The 20,603-nt window shown below is 40.4% G+C and overlaps 1 protein-coding gene across 4 annotated transcripts in view; it reads right to left on the bottom strand.

The window, feature by feature from the left end:
- Positions 1–20,603, bottom strand: part of LOC111871273 — a 136,690-nt gene that overhangs the window by 15,718 nt on the left and 100,369 nt on the right. For all 4 annotated transcript variants that reach the window (XM_023864251.2, XM_033754184.1, XM_023864252.2 and 1 more), the window contains 6 exons: positions 18,369–18,513; positions 15,222–15,376; positions 11,948–12,105; positions 10,975–11,219; positions 8,060–8,297; positions 5,166–5,450 (listed from right to left, as the gene is read on the bottom strand). In XM_023864251.2, the coding sequence (XP_023720019.1) occupies positions 5,166–5,450; positions 8,060–8,297; positions 10,975–11,219; positions 11,948–12,105; positions 15,222–15,376; positions 18,369–18,513 (1,226 nt within the window). The remainder of the gene's footprint in view (positions 1–5,165; positions 5,451–8,059; positions 8,298–10,974; positions 11,220–11,947; positions 12,106–15,221; positions 15,377–18,368; positions 18,514–20,603) is intronic.

A 20,603-nucleotide genomic window follows, 5' to 3' on the forward strand; every position in this document is an offset into this window, starting at 1 on the left:
TCCCACAGGACTCAGATCTGAGAATGACTGCACTGGCGAGGGCTAGCAGCAATTGTAATCGATAGATCCATCCTCTCATCGGAGAAAGCACCCCACAAGAACAAACACACAACTGTCTGACAGTAACAAAAATCTGGTCATAAGCCCAAGATGGGTTCTTTATTCCAAGATAGACTGGCCGACCGACCGTCAGTCGTAACACAAGTCTCAGACTCAGCTGACAGAAGTGAATGTGTCTCTTGTGGCAGCAGTTGAATAAGAAGAGATGGCAAGAAAGGCATTAGGCTGTGCAAAGAAGACTTCATGTGTGCTGCTGTTACAGTGAGACTGTGTTGAAATCAGTTGGCAGGATACAACTAATGAAGACTGAGAATCCTAGTGTGTGCATAATGGTCAACTGTAAAGTGTGTAGATCTGCAAGAGCATTGTACTACTTGTAGTTATGAGTCAAGTGTATAAGTGCAATAAATCCAATCATCCAATCCAAACCCCTGTGTAAGAGTCACACCCCTAATATCACATGACAATACTTCGCAAGACAAGCACAGAAAAGCATAAAGGTCTTAATGTAGTGTTATCTTCAGGGCCCGGATTTTGATGACATGTCATTTTTTTTTTCTTATATCCTATGCGACGCTCTTAAGTACATAAATCTCGGATATGAGCTGCTGGTTATAGAAATGTAAATTTTATAGGTAATTTTTCGTCATTTTTTGACATTTTTAGGTTTAAGGTCATTTTTTTCATTTTGGAGGTAATTTTTTAGTAAATTTTTGGACTTTTAAGGGTATTTCTTGTCATTTTTGGCCATTTTCGGGAATTTTTCTTCATATGTTTTCTGAAATGTCAATAATATGGAAGCGAAGTGTTCTTTCTCTTTCTCCTAAGTGCTCTCTACAAAGGCCATAGTATACAATAACAGGTTGCAATCCTTGCCCATACTTTCCGTTCGTTTCGCGGAAGTGCTGACAATACACATCATAAAACAGGGTACGGCGAAGACTACTCACACTGCGGCTCTTTGTACAAAGCAATTTGCTTAGTTACACATATTTCTAGTCAGAATCTCTTGCTTCATATGACATTGTTGTTCAATAAAACTCCTTCTGTCTTCAGTTCCTCGCCCTTGACCGTACAGATAAAGATACAGTTGACGAAAGGCTCTTGGTGAGAAAACTTCAGTTCTGTGTTGCGCTAGAGTGATTAATTTTATCATGATGCCAAAAGCAAAGCCAACTAAATTGTGTCATTGAAAGCAATTTGTAGCTGAGTTTGGAGATGATATATTTTTAACTGATGGTGACATTTTATACTGAAGATGTGTGACACAAAAGTAGCAGCAGATGAACGATTCATGGTACAACAACATATCGGCCACGACAAGCATATACAAGCAGCGCAAATTTCGAACAAAAAGAAACCTGTGCAAATGTTACTGCAACAGTGTTCATCTGAAGGTGGAAATAAGTCATCGAATTTTTTCAGAGATCTGTGTGATGCTCTGGCGTCCACAAACATTCCGTTTTTGGCTCTAAACAATGGAAAACTGAAAAATTTTCTGGAAGAAAACTGTTGTCGTTCCATCCCGGATGAATCCACACTCAGGAAGAACTTCCTTTCCCAGTGCTACAACAGTATCCTGGAAATGATTAGGAATAAAATGCATGGTACGAAGATTTTTGTTTCCATTGACGAGACCTATGATATAGAGGCTCGCTACATGGCAAACGTCATCACTGGAACCTTGGAAATTGGCGGACCAGGTTAAGTGTTTCTGCTTATGAGTGAGGTGCTAGAATCCGTTAATCATTCCACAATTTGTAAACTCTTCGACAGGTCGATGTTTCTACTGTGGCCAGATGGTATATGACACGTCTTGCTTTTTGTGACCGACGCAGCCCCATATATTGTAAAAGCACACAAGTCAATAAAGTCGTTTTATATGAAATTGGTGCACGTTACTTGCCTAGCTCATGCACTGCATAGAGTGATGGAGGAAGTGAGATCAAAATTTCAAGTGGATGCTCTTAAGTTGGGGACAAAGATTTTTGTCAAGGCTCCAGCTCGTAAAATGCATTTTAAGTCTATGGCTCCTGGTGTTCCACTGCCCCCAGAACCCATCATCACAAGGTGGGGAATGTGGATTGATGCTGCAATTTACTGTTGCGATCATTTTCAGGTAGTGAAAAACACTGTAGATTCAATGAAGACGGAGGATGCGAGGGCAACTGAAGCTGCTCAGGAACAGTTCTCGTGCTTTGAGATGGAAGGACAGCTGGCCTTCATGAAGGCAAATTTCAGTTCCTTGACAGAAGGAATCCAATGCTTGCAGGAGAAAGGAGCAACGTTGGAAGATTCACTTGCTCTAGTGAAAAAAATAGCCAGTGATTTGGAGAAAGTGTCAGGGGACATTGGTAAAATGGTGTCAAGAAAAATGAAAAGTGTTCTGGATAAAACTCAGGTTATGAAACATTATGCAGCATTTCTCAAATTCTGTCAGGAGAGTCCTTCAGCACTTTCAGTAGTGAAGAAGAACTTACTCCTAGTGATTTTGTACACTTCAAGTACGCTCCCATTGTGTCTGCAGATGTGAAAGGAGTTTCTCCAAGTACAAGAATGTGCTGTCGGACAACAGGCGCTCTCTCACTTTCGAGAATCTCCACATGTTGACTGTCATCTATTGCAACTCTGAATGAGGTAAGACTTAAATGCCGGAATACATACCGTATGTGTACATTTGATAAGCGTTCTAATAGAACACAATAGAAAAAATCGTATTAAAACATTTAACTTCAAATTCAATCAATATTGCTTAATTTTCAACATAAAAATGAGGACAAACTTAAAAGAGTAAACATGAGTTCAGTGTTAATAAAGATTAAAAATACATTTTAGAATAATTAGTAGATATTCTGACATATTACATTTCTGGGTCATATTTTAGGTCATTTTTCTGGATTTTTTCGGTCATTTTTTAAATATTTTCAGGTCATAAAAATCCGGGCCCTGGTTATCTTTAACATGTTTGATGTAAATGAAAACTGAACTGGCACAACTTTTCATAATATTCCCCAGGTATCAAGTATCATGAAAACTCTTCCAGAGGTTATATTTTAGCGTCCTGTTGCACTGATTTAAGTCCATGATTTATTTAAACCGTCTTGCAGTGCATACACTCATCTATCTCCTTCTCTCACCCGCACTACATGTTTCGGCACAAAAATGCCATCTTCAGGTGCTTACTCAATCCACGCCAAACTAGTTCATTGCATGCCTTGTCCTCACATTAAAATAACTAAAATATATATCTATCATATACATTGACAAATGTCAAACNTGGTATATTGGGTTATATATTTCTTTATTTATATTATTCATGTGTGTGTTTTGCTTTGTCGTTCTATATATATGGTAGTTCTCCAATGTGTTCAAGTATTGCCCCTAATAATACCACAAGTAATAAATAAAATATGGAACATGGTATTAATGAATAAAAAAAATTCACATTACAGAGACACACACGATAGTGAAGGAGTGCTCCAACAGAGGAGGATGGGCGTGACTGGCGTAGTGAGATGCGACGTAGAGATGAGGAATCCGGAACAATTTTAATATTTTTAACGTTTGACATTTGTCAATGTATATGATAGATATATATTTTAGTTATTTTAATGTGAGGACAAGGCATGCAATGAACTAGTTTGGCGTGGATTGAGTAAGCACCTGAAGATGGCATTTTTGTGCCGAAACATGTAGTGCGGGTGAGAGAAGGAGATAGATGAGTGTATGCACTGCAAGACGGTTTAAATAAATCATGGTCTTCCAGAGGTTCTGAAGCTCTTTCATACATGCAGAGGGTTGACCCAGGTCAACTTCATTGCCACTCCGTGGGTTTGTAAATGTGCCCAGATAAAGGCAAAGCATTTCATTTTAGACCCAACTTTAAGAACTGAATCATTCCACATTACATTCGTGAATGACAAAGCTACACTGAACAGACATTTGTCAGGTTGTTCACTTCTTTCCAGAATTCATTTCTCCATACATCTACAATTCTAGTCCATATTCTTAATGTAAAGCTATCATTGTAACAAGCTGTGAAGACCCATAGGGGTGTGAGAGGCCGAGGCTCCCACATCTTCTAGACCAGCCGTGTCAAACATGCGGCCTCCATAGCCACAGAGTACGGCCCCTCAACTTTTAGAGTGAATTGATATTGAAATCAATATTAAAATTTTAGTAGAAATATTTTTTGTAAAGACAATTTTCCAACAGACCAGAAGACAAGAAGTCTCATGCAGACATACTAAATTAGCAGGCTGCAGGAAATTCAATGTTTTTCTATTTCTAACATAAGTTCTTGTGTAATCTCTCTTTTTATATATTGAAAAGCTGTTTGATACTTGTCAAAAATGGCATTCTCTTGCTTTTTAAAACTGTAAGATATGTGACTTTAGGTAATTATATTGAAATTATTCCTAAATAATGAATAGAATTAAATTTCCTTGTATCAAAATCTAATGTATATTTCTATTTTGAAGTGCAGCCCTGGACTATTATTTACACGGCTGAGGTGGCCCTCTGCACAAGTTGAGTTTGACATGCCTGTTCTAGATAATCGGCTCACAGATGGCGGTGAGATTGTGAGTCTTACCCACCGGCCGCCCTTTACTCCCCAGTAAGTCTCCTGGTACTCATTTCTGTTACAGGCCAAGTTGACCCCAGGGCCATAGTACGGCTGGAAGGATTATCTGAAAAAATCCACCTCATTGGGACTTGAACCCATGACCTTCCAGCTTGTAGCATAGTGCCTCAACTAACTATGCTACTGCATGCCCCCATATTCTTACTGTTATTATCATTATTATGCATACAACAAATCGAACTGTTGTTATTAACCAACCTGTTTATGTTCTTCTGGAATGTGATGCCATGAAGTCTTGTAGACAGTACCAACATTTTGCAAGAACTGCTTCAACATTCTGGGCAGAAGTCCCCTAAAACACTGGTCTCTACCTACCATACCTCACAGTGTCACATCCCAGAAGACCATCGTCATAACATTCACCATAGCAGAGAACCACAAATCCCAATCAATTACATTTTGTTACAATTCAGTTTTAATGTTTAGAGGCTAAATAAATATGGTGAGGATCACCACTCACCTTAGGCATTCCAGACTGAATACATTCGGCAAGTATATTGTCATTATCGCCTGAGAAGTTGGAACTGTCATCAGAGAGTTCTGGCCTTTCAACTTCTCCATCAGGCTCCTCCACTTCATTCACTCCCTCTAAGCGGGCCTCCTCCTTCTGAGCCTCAGTCTCATCTCCGTCACCAACAAGTGACAGGACAGAGAGGTCAGAGTGTGACCCGGCATGTGATATGTTAGCTGGAGTTCCTTCTGTGCAGTAAGTTTGGACAGCGTCTTCACATGCACCTCCTGGTACCTAAAAAACATGATTCACAGTACCATGAGATAGTAAATATTGTGGTATGTAGGCCAGTTGCTAAGCAACAACTAAGAAACTATACAAAAGCTGATGCTAAGTAACAGCTCCAAAAACAAACATGTCAGCATGGCAACAACTGCATCATGTTTTGTGTGCAGTCCATGTAGATGTTATAAACAGGCCAATTAGGAGCTGAATGGAGTGAGTTGGTTGGTGAGTGAGTTAGTTATAGGACTGCTGCAGTTGAGTTGTTGTGAGCTGTTTCTGTGAGAAGCTGGCAGCTGAGGCTGGGGACAGTTCAGGAACCCACAGGAAGGGGAATGTCCGCCATTGGAATCCGCTATCAAGCAACACCTAGTGACAACTGTGACAGACTCAGAAGAGGTAGTTTGTCCTATAGTGATTTGAGAAGTGTGTAGAACAATGAGAGCATAATCCTTACATGTAGTTTCGAATTGTAAAAGTTCAATAAATCCGATTACCAATCCAAACCCCATCTATATTCACTCTAACATATGAGAAGTATATACTTGCAAGCCTGTGAGATACACTATTGGCAGTGGCCCAAGTGTGTTCTCGCTAACTGCAAGTTCGCTGAAAAATCATCATTGCTCTGCCATCTCTTGGTAGAAAATCAGACTAACTGATATATTATTCCTCCAAAAATTGCTTTCACTATTGTAGCTGTTTCTTACAATCCAATGATTTCACAGGAGCTATGATGAATGATCTGCGCCTTCAAAATAGCTGCTTAATAGCTTCAAAATGGTGCTACCTAGTACACTGTGGTGCCTGGAAATGAGTGATATGTTCTACTGCATGAAAGTTTAGCTTACTTGTAATGCCTTCTGAAAATTTTATAAAACTATCTTCAGTGATTCCTAAAATATATAAGAATGCCAGAACGCACAACTGTGTGGTTCATGTGAAGAGAAACAAAACGTTACAACATAGCTCTCTGATCCCTCTCCTGGGCACTTGCAGCCAGCGCTTTTTCGAGCTGGCAGACATACCAGCAGACTCACTCAGTGAGTCTGTCATTGTGTGTATAAGAAAGTACTTATGAATATGGGCAGACAGCAGTACAAAATGGCAGTGCAATGTATGCTAGGGTTCATACTGCACATCTTTGTTTTATGGAAAAGAAAAGTTCAGACCATGTCCAAAAGGTAGCAGCACTACTTACAGCATGCTGTTATTCTATGAAGTTTGTCCCTCCAGTGGTATTAGGTATGCAAGGGCCAATTACAGTGCAGTATGCACAGTTTGACCAAGTATTATGTTCATAAATAACCATATGCAGCAAAGTCCCTCTTGAGAAGCTAATAGTTGCTCACCTAGCCCAGATATTCCTAGAATTGTATAGATACTAAAGGTCATTATATGTTCACAAGAGCCCCCCCCCCAATCCACTGCTCCCTACCCAGATGAATCCACTCCACACCCACCCACACTATTCCTTTAAGATCCATTTTAATACATTATCCTCCCATCTATAGCTAGGTTTTTGAATTGGTCTCTTTCCTTCATGCTTTCCTCTAGCTCCTTCCTGCTTATGTACTGGCTGACACTGGTACCTGAAGCAATTTCCTGTTGAAATTTCGGTTGTCTTTATGCCACTTATTTTAACAAAAGCATTGAGTAAGAGTATTGTAACGTGGATGGCCAGCGTGTTGCCAGGCAACAACCTTCAGTCGTGTAAGCACCCTCAACGATAGGAAGAATGTTTATAGTTCATTGCTAGGCAACAGTCAGCATGCCAACAGCCTGGTGAGATGGCTGTCACGTGACTCTATGGAGTCTGCGCGAGAGTGCTGCTATGCAACATCATGATAAACACTCCTCTACAACAACAGAACTGGGTTTTCTGTGCATGGTCAGTGCAGAGGCTAATAATGAGATTCCATACAGAACAGATTTCAGTGTTCAAGTGACAGATTGTTTATGTGACAGTGAGAGAGTTTTACGTGCAGTTCCATTCAAGAGAGTTCTTGGTGGAAGACAGCCAAAGAAAGTTCGTCATGTGAAGACTTTGTGTGTGATTAGAAAACTTTATTCATGTGTAATATTTTAAGCGATTTAAAGCGCTTATTCCTGTGTTTTAGTTGCATTACCAGGAGAGGACCAGCACGTGTATGTAACAGTGAATTATAAAGCGTGGAACCAGAGATAACGCTGTAATTAAATGTGATTAGCAGAGCTTATAACCAAGGTGATAATAAATCCAATCATCCAAACTAGAATCCATCATTTTCGTCACACATACCACTAAACACATGACAATATATAAAGTAATGTTTTATTTTTCCTTTCTTCTGGAAGGGTGAGACCACAAGGAAATGTTCAGCCTGCTTTTGCTGGTTCCGCGCTTGGCTTATTCTTCAGCCCATAAGACGGATGCAATATGTTCTCCCAAAACATCTGGCTTTCTCCGAAATAGGAGTTACAACCCAGAAGAACGCATTCTTCAAGTCACTGGTGTGATAACATCAAATTAAATGTGCATAACAGAGAAAGTCAAATTTATATCTTAATTTCATACCCACTGTTCTTTCCCTTTCAACATTTCATGACGTTTATAACTGTGAATGGCATATCAGACTTACAACCATGTAGTTCAGGGGTTTGACCACGGTTCCCGTAGCCCCTTCTTGTTGCTTCAGCTGCATTACTTTCGCCTGTCTCGAGCTGCTGTTGGCAGTTGTTTTAACAGGGATGCCACTGGGGCGTCCACTACGCAACCCTGGTGACTGAACTGGTGAGGCCTGGAATCTGCTAACATTTGTGGGCCGGACTGGAGCGGTCTTGCTTGTGTTTTGACAACTGTACTGACATTGCCGTAGCCTAATATAAGGAAACAGACCTTCTATATTATCAACTTCCACAATCATAGTCAGTATCAATGTGTTCACATAGATAAGATAAGGCCATGTGTGATATTTATCTGGAAAGATATACCTGAGTATTGTATTTAAGCATCCTGTTGCATTTCTATAACATGCACATAGAACATTTATATTATAGTTCATCAACAATGCAACCATTTTATTCCTTAGAATTTTCACTTTTTACAACATGTTTCAGCCCCAACCGGCCATCATCAGGTACTTCAACTCGCCAAAACCGTTACCTGCATTGAATATCAGTCATATATTTCATGTGTAGCTGCACTGTTCTATATTAATGTTGTGATTATGATCCAGCTAACAGTAGTCAATTCACCATACACTGACTCATTTTCTATTCCAATTAACTAAAATTCCATTAAAATTGTTAAAATGTTGCACGTGTTGTAAAAAGTGAAAATTCTATGGAATAAAGTGGTTGCATTGTTGACAGAACTGTAACATAAATATTCTATGTGAGTGTCTACCTGAGTTCCTGCAGCCAATGAGGATTCCAATATTCAAAGAAGATTACTGTGAATTCCACATCTGGTGTTCTTGTATTTAGTGAATATTCTTTCTGGTCCCAGTCAGACCAAATAAAAATAACATAATGTATTATTTTCCATACTCAGTGAACCCCAATTTAATTAGTAACCCACATTTAATATAAGAAATTTTCACCCTTTCAGAGCTTTTAGCAAAAATTTGTACAACTGTGAATGAAACAACAACTGACATTCACAATTATAGTATTCTGTGACTGATATCATGACTGAACAGACACCAATATCATGTCTGCAAAAGTAAACAAAAGAAATTTCCTGTACAACACAGTGATCTGTCCAAGCCTTATGATGAGAACCAATAACTAAAGAAGATTACTCTAATCTGAATGTCCGACAAATTAACAGTGACTGTATATGTTATTTTCACTGCAATATTCAAAACACGGAACCAGAACTGCAGCTGATGGAAAAAAATATGACATAAATGGTGAAACAGACTTAGCTGGACCAAAAGAAGTGAAGACATATACAAGGAATTAAAAACACAACCCATACTGGACAAAAGTTTTAAAATATAAATCCATACAGATTCAGCATCTTGACAGAACACAAAGAGACTGGCCTTCAGAGATATTACAGAATTACAAACCACATGAATCAAGAAACCAGGTGATGACCTTTAAAGCAGAAGCTGGATGGATGGGCCAAAACAGGTCCACAGGTTTTCCTGCTCCCCGCTTACTAGACAACTGAAATCTTCATAGTGCTACTGAATATCACAGTCAAATGAGCAGCACTCCTTGTCTGAACTGGACTGGCAATTCCAGATTGAGGCTTTTCATAGTTTTCCCTGCAGTGTTTCAAGTCACATGGCATGAAAGTAACCCACATCAGGCCATGACAACACAGCATGGCCTGAACAACTGGACGATACTAAAGAATCCTATTCCTCAAACAACGGAACCACGATGTGGCATACATTCATCCTTGTTTAAAGAGATGAAGTATAAAGGACACAAACCAAATTGGTTCTAGATTTTAACAAAAATGTTTTTAAACAATAATTTGTAAATAGACTACTTATAATAATTTATAAATGTTTTAACAAATACATACACATCTGAGTAATTGTTAAAGGATAATTTTTTATATCTATGACATTGTAATAGTAGTCTTTGTACGTATTGATAATGTCCTTCTGAAGATGGTTGCACCAACCGAAACATTTAAAGGATGAAAGATTAAAAATCATAACATTCATCAATCACACTGGATGGCGTTAATAATTTTTATGCCATGACCATTGTCTGAGAACAGCAAAAAAGAATACCCAAAGTCAGTTATAGAGCTCTTAAGGCTAGAAGAAAAAAGATTTCTGCAAGGTGTCTGTTACTTCATAAACAACATTCCTATATTTATATAAAATATATATGTAAGAAAAGTAAAAGAAGTAATTGTACTGATTATTAACAGTATACTCTCAGATTTAAGTTAAGATCTATATTAAGAATCGCTGGATAACCGCTATTATAAAATAAGATATCCATAATGTGTATATATTTACCATCTTTTAGTGCATACAATTTCACTTTTCACTTCACACTACATGTTTCGGCATCATTCTGCCATCCCCAGGTGTATCAATCACGTTAAACCATTGCACTGCCCGCCATCAAGTGTCAGTTTATAAAATTATATAAAATGTGTGTTCATCGTTGTTCAATAATATAATTTATATAATAAAACTTGTTAAGATCAATCATCTTACATGTCGTATATCAAACTCGTGTGTAACGCCATTCATCCATTATGGGAGTCATTCTTCTTATGTTTTAATTGTGTATATACTGTGTCTTATGATGTGTCTTTCTTATGCAGCTGCATGCCAGATATTTCTAAGATTTTTTCTACAATAAGAAAAAGACCATTTCTTTCCCAAACCTATCCAATTCATCAGCCATTATCTTACCACCTGATGCTATATAATCCAAGCTGATGACAGGGTTGTTATAAATAAGCCATAAATAGATTCAAACTATTCATCACAAGAGTAACAACTTCATAAATCCCTGATGCAGAAGTATAACTATATCTCATTGAAATCCTCTAGGAATTTACTGTAGGTACCTGCTGTTCTGCATGCCAACGTTGATGCAGGCGGCCAGCATGTCCTCATCATTCTCTTCTTCCCCTTCGCTGACAGGAGCCAGTTCGCAGCAGTCCGCCAACTCTCCGCGCTTCTCCTTCTCCACGTCCTGTTTCTCCATGCCATCCTCCCGCTCTGTTCCAACCAGTTCCAGTCGTACCACATGATGAATTCCTGCTGGAAAATTGCTCGAACGGGCATGAGATGAGGGTCTCCCCACCACTTCCTATGTTCAGAAACATAAACATGAGACTTAAGGCTCCAACAGAAGCATGTATTGAGATTACAGCCTTCTTGGACACGATGCAGTGTAGTCTGGTACATGGGTACCGAAATTTTAGTTGGACATGCTGCCTCCAATTTCAGGATATACCCAGAAGACTGACATAGCAACTTCTTCCAAAACACTTGTGACTTCCCACCAGGTCACACTGTGTTTCATCCAAGAAGACAGAAATTCTCATATTCACATGCGTCAGAACCTCAAATTTGGTATGCACATTACAATTCTTATCATTTTAAAATTTAAATCAAAATATGAAGAATGCTGTATTCTGGGATGTGGAGCCAGGTAGATCTTGTGTGAACCAACGTTTCAGAGGAATGTATCGCCTCCAAAACATCGGTTCACACAAGATCTACATGGCACCACGTCCCACAAGATGTCATTCTTCATAGTCACCGCTGTGAAAACCTCAAATCTTAAATCAGAATAAGTCGGCTGAGGAGCGAAGTCAACCACTCATCTCCATGTAGCAGTGATGAGGTCAAGAATGGTGGACCTATACCTCAACTCCCACATATGTCTTCATGGCACAGTGTTTAATTAATTAAGCACCAGGACACCTTTACTTTTTTATAATTTCCAATATAATTAAATTTGGAGGACATCAAATTAAAGACTCCATCCATCTTCATAACATGCATAACTCTAAAACAAACACATAAACACACCTTCAGCATTGCATCGTTGGAAATCTTGGGTTCATCGTCAATGGTGAGGGAGCTGAGGCTTGTTGCCCTGGAGAACTCGACTGGCGTGTCTTCTTCCTTGAAAGCCACTACATTATCTTCAAATACACTCCCTTTCACAGCACCTGAATGTCCAGCTACTGCAGGGCACAAGGAACATGATTTTAAATGCACACTGTAAAGCACAGTACAGAAATCAAACAGAAGGAAACGTTATGAGTCAACACGTCAACAACAGAACATAGCAACAGGTATGAAGAGTCTGATGGCAGTTACCAATGTCCATTGTTCTCAATTGTTCATAAATTTGTATTTTGTTAAATACTGTATACCCCTTAAACAGCTTCATGTTTGGTTATAGCAGATCAACAAAAATAAAAATAAATTTTGTTCCACTACTTAGAGTGTAGGCTCATGATGTAATATCAAATTTAACCCTTTGGCGCGGTCATTTAAATTCCGCGGCCGTGTCTCCGGCAGTAATATATTCAGCCGGCCATTTAAATTTTGCTCGANAAAGCCAGCACAAATATTGCTAGGGAATGCATCTGTAAACATGCCCATTGTTGGACAAAGGCTCAGTAGCCATCATGTGACACCCCAACAACAGAAGAGCTGTTGCAAGTGATGTTTTCTATGCGGTCTGTGCCAAGGCTATATATGATGAGGTCAGTTGGTCAGTCGAGAAAGAGAATCTGCGGACAATCAGTTGAGAGTTGCTGAAGCTGGTAGCTGAGGCGAGGGACAGTTCAGAAACTCAAACAAAGGGGAACACTGGCCATTGGAAGGCAGTACCAAGCAACAGCAGTGAAGATGTGACTGCAGACATTAGTGCGTGCATGTGCATGGGCGCACATCTGTGGGTGCATGTGTGTGTGTGTGTGTGTGTGTGTGTGTCTGTGAATAACAGTGAACTGTAAAGTGCAGTTACACACTGTATCAGAGGCTGCGACAAATCTGGTCATCAATCCAAGACCTATCGATAGTCAAACTCCATCATGTGACACTATCATTAACTACTACTGAAGTAAAAACATGCAAGGAATGGGAAGAAAGGAATAATCACCCAATTACGCATTCATTTTCCAAATTTAATCCCACAAAACATGAAAACCTCATAGTGATATATCTTCCATATTCACAACCTTCTGACTTTTTTTGTGGGGGAGTGAATGGGGAGCCTAAGAATAATTATGGTATGCAACCTTGATTTTTGGTTTTCTTGGATCAGCAACAATATAGATTTAAATTGTTCCACGTTTTGGTGCACATGCAACTGCCTTCCTCAAGGAAAACGTCTGCCAGTAATGCATACTGCAAGGGAACAGCTTCCACAAATATGATGAGACATAACCTCAAAAGCTGAAGTTTTATGTATAACACATACACTGTGAAAGCTTATGGAGAGAAATGTCATTATGGTAGTGTGGCATTCTGTACTTCGATAATGAGTATTTGAAAATGGCCTAAAATGAATGTTATGATTCTCTGACATTAAGGGAGGAACATAGACTGAGGGTGTCTGAGAACAGGGTGTTGAGGGGAATATTTGTACTGAAGAGAGATGAAGTGGTAGGAGATTGAAGAAAACTGCATAATGAGGAGCTGCATAACTTCTACTCTTCTCCAAGTACGAGGGGCGTTCAAGTTCTAAGGTCTCTGATTTTTTTTCTCAGGACTGGGAGCAGATAGACACATGCGGTTTAGTTTAAAATACGTGTGCACTCTTTGTGAATGCGTGACAGAGATGGCAGCACTCTATGGCACACAGAACTCTAGTGGCAGCGGCGAAAGTGAGAAGTGTTTTTGATACTTAAAATGGCGACATTTTCGTTACAAGAACAGTGAGTAATCACTCGTTTTCTCCACTTGCTTGGTGCGATACCCATTGAAATTCATCGCCAGTTGAGTGAGATGTGTGGTGACGGTGTCATGAATGTGAAAAATGTGCGTTCGTGGGTGCGACAGTTCAAAGAAGGCCGAACGTCATGTGACAACAAACCAAAACAATCTCGGCCTCGCACCAGCTGGTCTGACATGGTCGAGCGAGTTGAGAAAGTTGTTTTGGAGGATCGCCAATTGAGTGTGGAAAACATCGCCTCCAAAGTTGGCATTTCCGTGGGATCTGTGCACAAAATCCTGCATGAAGACCTGCGAATGCGGTAAGTGTCCTCCAGGTGGGTGCCAGAAATTCTGGCGGATGACCACATGGCTGCACACATGGCAATTTGCCAGGCGATGTTGACACATGATGAAGGCATGAATGGGACTTTCTTTTCATCAACTGTGACAATGGATGAGACATGGATGCCGTTTTTCAATCCGCTATTGCATCAGCAATTTTCCAGTGGTCAAAACAGACTCCTACAGAAGCGTTCACAGCGGCCATGGAATCATGGCGTCGACGTTGTGAAAAATGTGTACGGCTGCAGGGAGATTACGTTGAAAAGTGACAGAAGTTTCAATTTTTTTGTATGATTATTGTGTGAGAAAAAAAATCGGAGACCTTAGAACTTGAACGCACAACGTATAATTAGAATGATCAAGTCAAGGACGATGAGATGAACAGGGCATGTAACACACATAGGGGTTGAGGAAGAATGCCTACAGGGATTTGGTGGGAAAACCAGGAGGTCACTATGAAAACCTAGATATAGATGGGAGAACAATATTATGGTGTATCTTAGAGAAATAGAATGGGGTCCTATGAAATGGATTCATCTGGCTCAGGATATGGACCAGTGGTGGAGTCTTGTATACATGGTCACGAACCTTCAGGTTCCATAAAATGTTGGGAAATTCTTGCGTGGCTGAGCAACTGATGGCTTCTCCAGAAGGACTCAGTTCCATGGATTTAGTCCCTAGAAGCTGAATAAATCATTTCAAACCAGAAGAAGAAAGATTACCTGGACAGAACATGCAGCATGCATGGGCAATATGAGAAATACATACAAAATGTTTACTAGAAAGCCTGAAAGGAAGAAAGACAACTAGGGATACCTTACAACAGATGGATAATATTAGGACAAGCACTAAAGGAACAGAGTGCAGCTGTATTCATGTAGCTCAGGATAAGAAGCAGCATAGGGTCTTGTGAATACAGTCACTTCTCTCTCTCTCCTTTTCATCATAATATTCCTGCTCGCATAACTGTGGATTCAGGATCTGCAAGGGATGTTGCCTGAACTACTGACAGCACTGTCACAGGTACCACAAATATGAGGCATCACATCCCAAGCAATTGGCATGCCAGTACCTTGGTGCCTGTTTGCTGGTACTGGCTGTGTTCCCTCTTCCATTGTTCTACTAGGGAACTCCACAGGTGCCTTTGTATGACGAGGACTCGCTGGAACTGTCTGGGTTGGAGAGTCAGGAAGCTCACTTGGCGAGACAATACCACTTGTTCTCCGGCTGTAAAAATTATAAACAACTTACTTGAGCAATATGAGGCATGCTACTTTTTATGGTTTGCATCCTGTTGTGCATTGAGTAAATGAGTAAATGGGTCCATCAATACAACATAAATATCTTCAAATGAAGATGAAAATAAACACTGTCCTATCACTATTATTTATTAAGGTTGCTACATGTTTCGACTTTGCTAGGTCATCATTAGGTGTTACAAGAAAATCAAACCAAGCTCTTGAATTGTCTCAATATGGATCCATAATACGATCTGTTGTCATCATTATCATTAGCAAATCCATCATTTTGACGACTGCAGACCAGTGATAAAAATGCACATGCTTGTGATGTGTATTTGTGTCCTAGATTAAAATAAATTAAAATCCAAAGTTGTACATTTTTAAGTCTTAAAATTATATACCATATCAAATTATGTAGGTCATACCGAAAGTCATGAGCAACTTTTTTTGCATGCAACCTGGGAACAGCAGATGAAAGAGAGTATGGTGATAGGTGGAACCACCTGTTGTGTTAACCTTGAGTGTCTTGTGACATCAATAGCTTGCATCACGTGACCAGTTACACTCCTAACAAAATGGCCGACAATGATACGTAGTTTCGCCAGCGTGCTGTCATCAAATTTCTTGTGAAAGAGGAAATCCCTGCTGCAGAAATTCACCAGAGACTTCAGCGTGCTTATGGAAGTGTGTGCATGGGTGCGAGCAGTGTTCGAAGATGGGTGAAACATTTTAAAGATGGGAACACCAGCATCGAAGATGAGCCTCGGAGCGGTCGTCCTCAAACAGCCTCAACTGAACGCAACAACGAAAGTGTGGATAAGATCATTCAAGATGACAGGCATGTGACTGTGGACACAATAGCCCGAAAACTTGGAACAGGGCACAGTGCAGTACAGGAGATGATTGAAAGCTTGGGCTATAGGAAAGTTTGCGCTCGTTGGGTCCCATGGTTATTGATCAAAGACCACAAAGGTCAGCGAAAAGCCATCACCTCAGAACTGCTGCAGAGATATCGACACGAAGGCGATGATTGTATTGTGACAGGTGACGAAAGCTGGTTTCACCATTTCGAGCCTGAAACGGAACGGCAGAGTATGGAATGGCACCATTTGCATTTTCCATCAAAAAAGAAGGCAAAGACAGTGCCATCAGCTGCGAAGGTGATGGGCACAGTCTTCTGGGATGCAGGGGGGTTTATTCTGGCCGAATTCCTGGAACCCAGGCAAACCATCAATGCTGCTCGTTATGTCCAGGCACTGCACAAGCTCCGTCGTGCATTGCGCGATAAACGTCCAGGACGAAACATCATCATCCTGCATGACAACGCTCGCCCCCATGCCGCTCGCCTCATATTGCAAGCAACTGCAAAGATGGGATGGGAAGTTCTTCCACACCCCTCCTATAGTCCTGATCTAGCACCCTCAGACTACCATCTTTTCAGATTTGTGAAGGATCAGCTGCGCGGACAACGTTTTGAGACAAGGGAGGCAATTCAGAAAGCAGTGCGTCAGTGTCTTCGAATGACTGGAACGGAATTTTACAGAAGGGGAATTTTCAAACTACCAGAATGCTGGGAAAAATGTGTACAAAGAAGTGGCGATTATGTGGAAAAATAAATAAAGGTCTGTAGATTGAGGTGATGTATTGGTTTGTCAATAATAAAGCACATTACTTTACAAAAAATTGTTGCTCATGACTTTCAGTACGACCCTCATATGTTCCCCCCCCCTCTTGGCACTACAGCCCCAGTGAGCCTAGGCCTCCCTCCATGAACTTCTCCGTTCACTTCGGTTTTTCTACATCTTACACATTCGGTAGGACTTCTTGGGCAGGTGATCAGGTTGTCGCAAGGCCTCTACCTGTACACAAACACAGAAAAACGCACACACACAAACTAAACATCCATGCCCTGAGTGGGATTCAAACCCACGATCCCGGTTTCCAAGCGAGCAGACAGTACATGTCTTAGACCACTCGGCTACTGTGACCAGCATCAAATTATGTTTGGCTCTAAATTTATATCTAATGTAGACTTGAAATTAAGTCAGGATAAAAATAATTTAGTTGTGGTCATTCCCAATGAGGTGGATTTTTTCAATTTACCTAATCCTTTCAGCTGCACTATGGCTCTGGACTTGAATCAGCCTCTACCAGAAATGAGTACCAGGTATCTTCCTGGGCGGTAAATGGCAGCCAGCGCATAAGGCTGACAACCTTATCGCCATTTGTTAGCTGAATGTCTAGAAAATGTGGGAGCCTCAACGTCTCACAATCCTCCACAGTCTGTCAAAGGGACAGTTTTTTCTTTTTCATGGTTGCAGTATATCATGGGCCACTGTACTGTATGGGATCCTGCTTTTAAGTTCTGTCTGGTGAGTTGTTATTACTAATTGTCATGTAAACAGTTATCTTGTGTCTCTCCTGTGTTTTGCATAGGTAGTCTTATATTTGTGATTGTAGAGTTTTGGGTTGTTAAGTATTTATTTATAAATGTTGAGGGGTCCCCTGCTGCCATAGTGTTGTCTACATAGTGGCACCAAGCAGACTGACAAAGCAGTAACACTCCAGACATGTAATCAGGAAGTGCTTAGTTTGAACACTGGTTGGGACACCAGGTATCTTGACCGAGGGGTCTCGTATATCCAGTCCTGAGACAAGGGTATCCATAGGGCAGAGTCTGTTACTCCATGCAATAAGTGACCAAGACAGTGAGGGACAGCAAGAGGAAGCTGCAACTTAACATGGACTCCGAACCACGATTGTGCCTGGCATATTACACATTCCCAAAGTTTCATCTTTGGCAGAGTTGAAGATTTAAATCTGTGAGCAAAAAACTCTGTACAGAGACCGGCCCAGGGACAAATGCAGGACACCATAAATGAAGGTGCACTGGCCCATGTTGAGACCACAAGTTCTCCTATTGACATGTCTACATTTGTACAGTAAAATTTGGATGGAACTCAGTCAGCACTTGTTACCTAAAATCGCTGATGACAGAGCTACGATCGTCATGAATGGAATGCTGCTCAATGCTACTTAGCGAGCCCAGGGAACTGCATCGTGAAAACATCAACGGCGTCTCCTCGGCATAGTGGTCAGCACCCCCGAAAGTAACCACTTTACCTGACATCAAGAAAAGTACACTCATCAGTTATTTGTGACGAAGATGTCTTCCATTACAAGCTTCAGATTCAGACACGTGCATTACATTATTCAAGGACATCACTCAAGTTTTTACTTTTCCTTTCCTTTACTTTTTCCTTTCCTTAATAAAAATACGAGGATAAGTCAATAAGTAAGTTACAAATGGATATAGAACTTAAATAAGAGTACCGATTTTGAAAATGAGTTTATTTCTCAACATAATCTCCCTGTACATTAAGACATTTGTCCCACCCTTTCACAAGCCCCTAAAAACCAGCAGCATAAAGTTCTTTGGGCTGCTGTCTGAACTAGGTGATGACTTCCCTTTCTACAGCTTCATCGTTGGGAAAATGTTCAGCTGAAAGAAGATATTTAAGAGGGCCAAACAAATGGAAGTCGCTTGGAGCAAGTCGGGGCTATACAGAGGATGCTCGAAGACTTCCCACTTGAAATTTCACAGCAGCTCATTTGTCTTGGTGGCAGTACGGGGACATGCATTGTCATTCAAGAGCAACATGCCTTTGGTGAGGAGTCTTGGTTGCTTCCATTGAATGCCCTTACGAAGTTTCCTGAGGATGTTACAGTAGGAGTCAGCATTTATGTAAACATCATCAGAACTCACTGTTTGACCTGGCAGAAATTCCCTGTGAATGATTCCTTTGGAATCAAAGAAAACGGTTAGCAGTGTCTTTACTTGACTCTTTTGCATGCACACTTTGGTTTCAGCTTCTTTGGGCACAACCACGCTTCATGCTGCACTCTGCCGCTTTGTGAGAGGCTCATATTGAAAACACCATGTCTCGAAACCAGCAACAATCGATTTTGTAAATTTTGTATCACTTTGGGCCGACCATAATATGTCTTTGCAGTGTTTCACTCTGGCATGTTTTTCATTGCCTGACAGCGCGTGTGGTACAAACCGTACATAGACCTTCCATTTGCCCAAATCCTCAGTCAAAATTTGATGCACAGTACTTTTTGGTATTCCCAGAAGCTCCTCGATGAGTCTTGCAGAAACACATCTGTCTGGTGCAAGGATTTCTGTCACTTTTTTCACATTTTCTTCAGTGTGACTTATTCTCAGCTTTGATGTATGTGGAGCATCTTCAATGTCCTCCCTGCCGTCACGAAATACAGCATACCATCAAAAAATGTTTGAGCAACTCAAACAATCACTACCGTACACACTTTTCATCATTTTGTATGCTTCTCCGGCTGTTTTGCCTAACTTCAAACAAAATTTGATGTTGGCTCTCTATTAAATCGCCATTTTCCGACGAGCGTCAGAGCAGTACTGTTACATTCAAGGTCAGAACACATGACACAGAGATGCTTGTGCTTTGAAATTATAGACAGCCACTGCTGAAACTTCAAGAATCTTAATGCCACAACTTGCCAACAGATGGCATTGCAGGGAAAAAAAAGAGTCCTAATGGATCCTGGACACACGATGTATATCCATTTGTAACTTACTTATTGACTTACCCTCATACTACAGGCCTGTAAGACAAGCAAAATCTAAATATGGCTCACAGTGGTACAGTGGAGTAGCCTCTTACAGGGGGGTTACATTCTAACGATGGCACACAAACCAAGAATTGCATACAGTCAGAATTGCCCTTCAAAATATTTTAGATCATCCGTAATGTATGTGCATTTGTATATACCATCATCATGTATACAACAGAGAGTACATATACAAGTAAAATGTATGGTAATTTTACTTTCAATTGCGTAATGCGCAGAGAGAGAGGAACGAAAGGATTAAAAACGAGAACAGTAAACCCAAGGGTAGTCAGGGCTTGATGTTCATCCAAGAGATGCAGAGACAGGCTTGGATTATGGAGAGAAAGTCTTTGTAAAACCACCAGTGTCATTTAATTTTGGGGGGTCAGAGGGGAAACCCATATGATTGAATTCACATAAGTTAAATGCATTTATGATGTGACCCCCCCCCATATGTTACAATAAGCATGACAATTATTTTGGACACTGTCCATCACCTTGAATATTTCAAAACATGTTTCAGAAACTGGATTTATTTCCATCCAGAAGAGTTCACACCTGGG

This window comes from Cryptotermes secundus, unplaced genomic scaffold (assembly GCF_002891405.2).
Source record: "Cryptotermes secundus unplaced genomic scaffold, Csec_1.0 scaffold802, whole genome shotgun sequence".
NCBI classification, from domain to species: domain Eukaryota; kingdom Metazoa; phylum Arthropoda; class Insecta; order Blattodea; family Kalotermitidae; genus Cryptotermes; species Cryptotermes secundus.